General features: G+C 43.8%; 1 protein-coding gene across 1 annotated transcript; it reads right to left on the reverse strand.

Annotated features, from left to right (window-relative positions):
* Window positions 1-887: 887 nt before the first annotated feature.
* On the reverse strand, window positions 888-6,215 carry LOC131284705 (protein cramped-like). Its single transcript, XM_058313568.1, has 6 exons — window positions 4,994-6,215; window positions 3,954-4,951; window positions 3,612-3,833; window positions 2,013-2,126; window positions 1,155-1,949; window positions 888-1,079 (listed from the first exon to the last, which is right to left on the reverse strand). The coding sequence occupies exons 1-6, from the start codon at window positions 6,213-6,215 to the stop codon at window positions 987-989; spliced, it is 3,444 nt and encodes a 1,147-aa protein (XP_058169551.1). The 3' UTR covers window positions 888-986.
* Between the last annotated feature and the right edge of the window lie 2,981 nt (window positions 6,216-9,196).

A 9,196-nucleotide genomic window follows, 5' to 3' on the forward strand; every position in this document is an offset into this window, starting at 1 on the left:
GAGTTTAAATTCTAATGAAAAATGGAATAAATCGCTCGTAAAATAATGATACGTACCACGGGACATCACTTACCAAGAGACAGAGATGCTTGCATATTCAGCATACGCTCATATTCAGTTGAATCAATGAAAAATCAAACTTTAAAAAATCATACAGTACGCTAAATTTGAATGATCTTCTCTGCTACCATCTGCTTAAAACTTCTCTCTTTTATTTACACCCTACAGCTAAAAACTTGAACGAATTACATATGGAAATGAGGGAACCTGTACTACCAGTCTTGCTTTCCTTAATTGTGATGTGAAGAAAAGATGACAGTTAATGAAAAACGCTGATTATTAAGGAGTCTTGGGACTTACTAATTCGCTTCTAATCGGTTTACATTGTTTGGCCTGTGGAAGGCAGATACAAACCAGGTATGTGATACATTTTGTATGACAAATCATAAAATTTGAGTTTAAATCTCTGTATGGGAGCATTACAATTTCTCCTTAAACATATCAGAAAAACAATTCCTCAAATTATAGATTTTAAAACATAAAAATCCATGATACCCGTACGAAATGAATGACATACCTGGACATGCCAGTCGTATACATCCCTATAGATTTCTGGTCATATACTTCAGGCTCAAAGCAACTTTCATTCTAGCAACGCAAATGATGGGAATAGCCTACAGCTAACTATAAAGCAGCTTGTATAATACGTAACTCAACTATCCATAATAAATTGTAGCCTTCCGGTAAAGGATGTCGCTTAAAGCGGTCTTAAAGTAACGAACTAAAAAACCACAGCTGTTTTAAAAGTTGCAGTTCATACACATACATAAATAAGACAGATTTTCCCTGATACATGGAAAGGGGTGAGTCAACGAGGTAATACAGTGTTAAAATCAGATGAACATATGTTATAATCAATACTTCGACAACCCACGATTCTTCGAATAGCGCACACTTTGTTGACTTAAGAAATTAGATGTTTTGCGTTAAGAATTACCCTTCGCACGCAGATCTGATGCGATGTTCTCGAAGCGTGCAATGTAGTCTACGCTGTTTTCACTCATAGTGGTTATATCCATCTGTTTGGAGATCAAATCAAAAGCGATACAATATCGTTAAAACACATTTAATTCGCATGAGTGAGGGGCACCTACGTCAAAGTTATGGCAAGGCTGTGCCGGTTCGGCTGCGTTCTGGTACACGGCGTCAAGCTGTCCGAAGAAGCTGGTCAAGGAAATATCGTTAAGTTCGTTTCCCAATATCTTGGTGTCGACCGGAGAATTCGGCATCATGGTGGTACCGACGTCCGTCTCCGCTTCGGTGCCTGAGAATATGTTTGCCATCAGCGAGGACGACGTCGAGGGAAGCGATAGATCGAACAGGCTAAGGCAACTGTCATCGTTCTGCGGCAGTGGCGGTGCTGCAGTGATCGTAGTGCTGGACGCTTCGGATTCCGCGAAGGCCGCTATCGTCTCAGTATCCGCATTCTCACCCGATGGTTGCCGAGCGCCACCCCCCGAAAGCGCATTGGAAGACGTTGGATTCATTTGGTTGGCCTGATCGACGCCACCTTCGCTGATCGGTGTAAATTTCGTCTGGCCAGCGCCAATGTCGTTTGCATTTTCCTCATCGTACGGCATCTGTATCGTTCGGTTAGCACCGGGGTGCTCCGGTTCACCTTCATCCGACAAGGTGTTGATTGGTAACGAGAAGCTGCTACCATTGCGCTTTCCGAACTTACCCGGACCGGTGCTTGAGTGCGGGAACGGAACACGAGAAGCGCCTTCACGACCATGCATGCTGTTTACATCGAGCGCCCCGGCCGGAAATATAGCTGCCGATGGATGAGGTGTGCGAGGAACCGGAAGTGGCGAAAACAGCCCTTGATGCCGGTTAATTCGCGTACGTAACCAGCGTGACTGTTTGTATCGTGCTTGTGGAGGCATGTGCTAAGAAAAAAAGCAAAAAAAAATCGGTTAAAATGGTACCATGTAGGCAGCTACCAGACCCACCATCGGCTCCGGTGTCAGATAATTGACACCATTACGTGCAGGAAGCATTGGTTGCTTGAAAAGTAGACTATCGTCCTGGCACGTCGACAAGGTATTATCGCAATCCGCACGATGCTGTGAATTTTAAATAAAACAAAATCAAGATTAGCACCTGAAGAAATCGACATTAAAAGATAAAACCTAACGGGGCTGATTTCACTGAGACATAACATTAAACAAATCATCATCATTTGCACATTTCGTATATTGCATAATGCACCTGTAATCAAAACATCAAAACAAACGTTCCGTTTTCTGTACTTAAGAGCAAATTTTTTTTCTAGTTGTCGGATCGATTTAAAATTTTCATTGAAGATACTTGAGGGTGTTTTTCAAAATAATGCATAATTTTCTTAATTTTAAAAGTTCTTTAAGTACATCAATTGGAGGTTCCAAAAAATGTCACCCTACACATCTACAATCCAAACCTGTGTACTCCCAACATTTTACGTAGGAGTTGGCATTTTCTGTATTTTAGTGTACATATCTTTGGTCTTTGAAACTGAATTACTTGAAATGTTCAAAAATTTATTTAAAAACATTTTTTAAAATGTTGTACAAATGTTAAATGTTTAAATAGGATAGTTTCATTCAGAAACACGAATCCTTTAATTTAAGCAATTATGCCTTACGTTTAGGCATTGAAATCTCAATCGAATATTGAATACAAATATGTGACACATAATTTTGTTCAGAAAATGTGCGCCACAAACGATTCTATTCATCCTAGAAGCGGATGAACTTCGACTATGTGTGATTCCAGGTACAATAATAGCTAAGGAAAAGTGATAGTTATGAAAAAAATCAATCCTTAGAATAGATAAAATCGAACAGACGCATAGAAGAATAACTAGGAATAGCATTTCCTACGAAAAAGGAATAAAATAACGGATAATGCTCTGTTCCTAGTTAAACACAGTGCGACAGAACACTACGATATTATATTTTTATTTAATTTTTTATGATACTTTTTTTAATTACCCAAAAAATGTCAAGTAGTGGAGTACGTCTACGTCCAAAAATATCAGTATTAAGATACAGAAAAATGCAAACTTATGCACAGGTAGATGGTTGTAGATGTGAAGGGTGAAATTTTGTAGAACCTCATATTGATATTGGTAATGAATTTATAAAATTATGAAAATTTCCAATTGATCTGAAATTTAAATAAAAAGATATTTGATAGCAAGTACAAATAAACGGAATGTCCCATTCAAAATGTATAGAGTACCCGGGAAGGCCGGTTGAGCGAATAATGGGTATTAACCGAAAAATGGAAATTATTTAAATTCTTTTTAAAACTGTTTTTATTCGGCAAAACGATGGCAAAATAGTTTTTCTGTGCATTCTAAAATGCGTTTTTTTCATGCCTATACGACAACCCAATCAAAAGTTATTTGAAAAACTACCCGGGTAGGCGGTTGACCGGGAGACGCTACAAACATGTACGAAAACCTGTGTAAATTGGGTCAAACTACTACATTGTTGTGAATCGTTGCTGGGTTATAGTAAGTATAAACGTAAGGATATGTTCCTTGTCAAATTGAACGTGCGTATTACCTTTGGTTTGCGTTCGGTAGCATTTCCACAAATGCACCGTTTCTTTCCATTCTTGGCGCCCATGTTCATCAGCATGACTAGCTGCTTGAGGCGCTTGCTGATCACGTTCGATCCATCCTTATTGTTACTCATCCCTATTGGTTCCTCTTTCACCGCGGAGCAGCCGATGGACCCCATTACATCGTCCGCAGTCGAGGTAGCGTTGTTGTTGTTGTTATTATTATTATTGTTGTTGTTAATGTTGTTGTCGTTGTTGTTGTTGTTGTTGTTATTGTTATTGTTATTGGAGGAGGTGGAAGAAGAATCGATTGAGTTTGTTGATTGCGCCTCATCTTTCGGGACCGCTGCCACCCCCATCGCGTTTGATTGCTCGTCGCTAGTCGCTTTCACGTCTACCGGTGGAACGATTCGAGGTAGGGGCGCTTCCTCCCACACCCAATCGTACTCAAGGTGCAACTTCATGTCTTCGCCAAACATTATGTACAGGTCCCCGATAGTGAGATCGTTCGCATTGTATAAGGTCCAGCCTTCCCGGATCCTCTGCATTTCCTGCTCCGACACGAGTGGCCGGATGTGGTTGAAAACGCCGGTCGGTGGTGGCTTCGCTGCGTCGGAACCCTTTCGCCGGGGGCACTTTTTCCGCACCGCGGATGTGCTCGATGTAGAGATTACAGTTGTAACACAAGTCGTAACGGTGCTGCTAGAGACGGTCAGCACGTCAGCGTCCTCTTTGCAGGGTTCCTCGTCACCGACGATCGTGTGCTCCGCCAGCATTTCTATGTTGTACTTCAATGGGTCGCTCTCGGCTAGCACAAACTCGTCGTTGGAATTGTCACTCATCCTGGCAGCAGCAGGATCGGAACCGCATGCCCCCGATTGGATCGGCATATTTGTGGCATATGCATAGTTTGTTGCTGGCGGCCCATCGCAATCGTCCGTGCTTCTAGCACTATGCCCATTTAATAGTTCTATTTCGAAGAGTTCCATCTCCTTCAGTTCAATCGATTCGTTCGACGCGTTTGGCGACTTCAGCAGGTCGTTCATGATAAGCTTCGACAGCTGCTCGCTCCCAGTATGTTTTTCGTCCTTCGTCGAATCGTGCCCGCTATCCAGACATAGCTTCGGTTTCTTGCACACGGCACCCACGACTTTTTCCGACGGGACGAGTGTTTCTCCAGGCACCTTCACTCCGATCCGCTGCTCGTACGAGTTGAGACAGATGCTCGTGTTGCTCTGAAACTCCGCCAAAATAATCATCGGTCTGTGGATGACGGCTGAGTGGGAGGGCACAAAGTGGAGCTGCAGGTTTAGTACTGGCCCCGTTGGCTCGGTACGGCTGACTGATGGCGGTGATGAAGTCGCCGATGGCAGCAGCTGCGAACACAATTGAATCTCGTTCTGCATACGCTGGCGCATCAGCTTGGAAGTTACCGTTGAGGAGACTATTTTCATTTTTTCGACACGCTCGACTAGCCGTAGCTCCTGCGGCCGCCACTTCTGCTGAAACAGCTGCAGCAGCGCCGATACACGCTTTTGGATGGTGACTGTAATCCGTACGCGCGGATTCTGGGCCAACGAATGCACCCGCCCCCAGGCCTCCATGTTTGCCGGCTGCAGAAGAACGTCTACGCGCGGTGGCAACTTGATCTCCTCCTGCCATTCTTCGAGCTGGTTGAGCTTGCGCAGCGCCCGACAAGAGGGCGTTTTGATGCGAATTGTTTTGCCCTTCTCGCGTACCATCGTGAAGCCCTTATACACGAGATCTTTTAGCTTCTGAAAATACTTCTTGTTCTGAAACGGCACCTTCTTCCGCATCTCGCCATAGTTTATGAGTGCATATAGCTCTTGCGCCTCCTTTTTCACTTCGTCGGAAAAGTGCAGGTACTTGGAGATTTTCTGATTGAACTGATAGTATAGATTGCGCACATCCTTCGTCTTGAAGACCTGCTGCTCGCAGGCGTTGTCTTTGCGGCGCTTCTTGGTGTTCAGGTAGTTTAGTATGGACTCGAAATCTTTCCCGTACTCGTTAAGCGCCTCGAAGAACAAGTTCTTGTCATGGTTGCTCCATACGGCGCGCATCTGCTTCTGGGGGGTGACAGTTTTCGGCAGTACTCCACCGCTTGCCTTCGGCTGTTCCTTGCGCTCCGTTGGTAGCGGATTGTTGTGGATCGTTTCCATGCGCATTTTGTGTTTCACCCGAGCGCTGGTTCGCAGCGTGTGCCCGTTGTCCGGGTGCCCGGCAGGGTAGAACGTTGTCACCGAGCCAAGCACTTCCTCACCCGGCGAGACAGGTCCTCCAGAAAGGCCTACACCTAAGCCGTTTTCCTTTTTTTGCTTCACTACATTCGATGGTTTCGTGCCGTTCGAGACGGATGATTCCTCCAACAACTCGGTAGAAGCTGTCACCAGCATGGAGGTGACTTTGCTTTCATGTGGCTGCAAGAATGTGCCGGATGTCTGGGTGTGTTCTTTGGGGAGGCCACCAAAAGCCGCTAGAACACATTGCTTTTTCCTAGCTGGTTCGTCGTCGACCGGCGATGCGTACTTTAGCTCACTGAAGGAGCCTAATTCTGTAAAAAAGTTACCGCTTCCCGATGCGTACATCTTTCTAGACTCTTTTCAAAGTGTATTTGAATAAATGCCATACAGGCACCGTTCCCTAAACACATCGGACCAGAAATGAAACCTTTCCTTGCATGACATGTCGCTAGCGTTTTAAGATTTACATTTGAACTCACAAAATTTACAGTGTTACATACTTTAAACTACGACCGTTTGATGAATTAAACCTGAATGAAAAAAGAAAAAATTAATTATATAATTATAAGTTAAGTTGATATTTTCACATTTTAAATATCGGGCAATAAGCAATGTCTGATTCGTTGAATTGTAAAATCCACGGTAACAACAAGGACATACATTGACAATTTTATTTTCTTCGGATTATCAGGCTTTCTAGTAACATGCTATGAAATATTTACATTTACTTTGTCTGCATCAATTCTATTGGGGTTTTCAGAAAACCTTAGATTTTATGATAGCGTCTCGAAATGAGTTATTGAGTAGTCATAGAACAAATTGACTACAGCTTGAGTTGGTAAACAAATTGAAAAGCAGCGTCATAGCAAACTCGTGTACATTTTTTCAATTTAGTGAAGTATTGTTGCTAGTTCGTAGTTCACGACCGTGTGATTTACGCACAGTTATCCTTTCTTATTGATGGTAAAAACAACTATAAACGTTTCATTACCCTCTTTCATAAAAATGGCGGATAATTCACATATCTAACAAATTTTTTATGTCAGTCAAGCTTGTTCATGCACAGATCGAAAACAAAGAACACTCCAATTATAAATAAATATTACTTAACAGTACACAATGTTGATTGTCGTTAAATAAAATCCACGGTAATGGAACAAACATAATTTACACTTGAAGATGTACGAGTTATTTTCTTCGTATTATCTGTTATTTATCCCGCGGATTCAAGGTGTATAAATATAGAAGGTGACGTTCTGTCGCTTTGGCAGGGGTGCCATATTTGAGAAGTTTTATGTCAAAAGCCCAATCCTTCCCGCCAGACAATTTCGAGCAATGGTGCTAAAAACGTTCTGAAATGAAACAAACATCGAGCAGTTTTGTATCGGAAATAGGACAAAGTAGAACGACTGCTCGAAAACGTCCTGCATTTGTTTCACCCTCACACAAAAAAGTAGGACGTTTGTTACGCGCGTAGGACGTTTTTAGAACGATATTTCGAGCTGCCTAGACACAAATATCGAGCAGTTTTGTATGGTGAGTCAAGATGATTAAATACTGAATAGGTGACTTTTTAGCAGGTATTTTTTTTAGAAAATGGCGACTGTAGCTTTTGACAGCATGGTGATAAACAGCAGGTGGAACTTCGACACATTTGCTCGAAAAATCGGTGACCCACTACAGCCGACGGCTTCTTAAACATTTTCCATGCGAACAAAATGAAAGGAATTGAAGAATCGGTTTGTTTGGTTCTCAATCGTAGTTGTTTGTTTATCTTCTAAGGACGATTCGCGCCCAATTTGAGTATCAGCATACTGTCAAAAGTTATTTTTCGATTTTTTGCAGTCTAGACTTCAAAATGCTCTACATTCCGCTACCTTATATAGTGTGTATTTATCTTGGTGGTGAGTAGAACGAAGCCCATGCCCATACAAAAAAGTAGGACGTTTGTTCGCGCGTAGGACGTTTTTAGAACGATATTTCGAGCTGCCTAGCGGGTTCTCAGATCCCCGGGTTCCCCCCTACCGCCATTACGACGGCCATTACGACGGCCATTACGACGGCCATTATTTTTTTATTTTTTTGACACCAAAACTATACACCTTGACTTCGATGCTATATAAACCTTCGCCAGTTGTTTAGCTTGGTTTAGTCACCTTGTTCAGCAACGAACAAGACGAGCGAATCGTAGCGAAAGCTGAACGTATTGGCACAGAAGCCAACGATCGGGCTTACAAGACAAAGTTGCGTACGACAGAGCTGGCCGGTAGCGGCTGTAATACATAATAGAACGTCTGTATTATTTGTAATTTGTAATTTTTTATTAAAATTCAACGGACCATATTTGGCCCCCTTGAAGCGTTTAACAGTACAATACATAGCTTAATTCTAGTTACATCTTGCGGGTGACCGGTTGCACCCCACGAATAGAATACAAAAACGCGGATCTGGACATGTCAGGTTCAAAACGATCACAGACCGCATTGAATTCGCGGCACATAACAAGAAACGGATCTGAGGATCCAAAACGGGTACGACGAACCTCAACGTCAAGTAGCGTTCTAGCACGGAGTGTTCTCGCAGGGACGTACAAACAGAGCCCCGAGAGAAGTTCCGGTGCGTGAATATGATTGTTAAGTAGGCCCGCAACAAACAATCTGTGCGGGGTACAGTTACGTTGTCTGAACGAGTCGAGGCCAAGTAACGCGCATCGTCCATTGTAGTCGACCGAGGCACTCCAGGAGCGTAACCTTTCGCTGGATCGACTCGAGGCGCGCCTGTGGACGCGAGACCGACGGCCACCATACCACAGCAGCGTACTCCACGACAGACCGTACTAACGAGCAGTACAGCATCTTTATGGAGGCGGGGTCGTCGAACTCGCGCGTAAGTGGCCTCAGCAGACCAATCAGTTGGTTGCCCTTTGCGACGACGTGTTCCAGGTGGTCGTGGAAGCTCAACTTTTCGTCAAGGAGCACTCCTAAGTCACGAACACAGCTTTTCCGATCCAGGACAGCGCCGTTCAATAAGTACCCATGAACTAATGGTCTACGGCTTCTAGCAAACGTTAAAACGGAGCATTTGTTGGCGTATAGCTCAAGACCATTCAAGGTACACCACGACTGGAAGGTCAGCAAGACGGCCTGGAGTTGGACCTGGTCGGCATGGCTTCGGATCGGGAGGAACAGCTTCGCGCCGTCAGCATAGAGGAGGTGGCTCCCAGGGGGTAGTACAAACGTGACATCATTGAAGTAGAGCACAAAGAGAAGCGGCCCCAGGTTGCTTCCTTGCGGCACCCCCGAGGTGGCACTGATGCTGCGCGACGT

This window comes from Anopheles ziemanni, chromosome 3 (genome assembly GCF_943734765.1).
Source record: "Anopheles ziemanni chromosome 3, idAnoZiCoDA_A2_x.2, whole genome shotgun sequence".
Lineage (NCBI taxonomy): Eukaryota > Metazoa > Arthropoda > Insecta > Diptera > Culicidae > Anopheles > Anopheles ziemanni.

What these genes read in the sequence shown, in the direction of transcription:
- LOC131284705 (XM_058313568.1), bottom strand. Translation starts at nt 6,215, where the DNA reads ATGTACGCATCGGGAAGCGGTAACTTTTTTACAGAATTAGGCTCCTTC. An exon ending in ACGCGATGGGGGTGGCAGCG is followed by an intron (nt 3,834 to 3,953) that starts GTCCCGAAAGAT and finishes AACAACAATAAT; the next exon opens with AATAATAACAACAACAACAA. An exon ending in AGCCTTGCCATAACTTTGAC is followed by an intron (nt 1,080 to 1,154) that starts GTAGGTGCCCCT and finishes ATCTCCAAACAG; the next exon opens with ATGGATATAACCACTATGAG.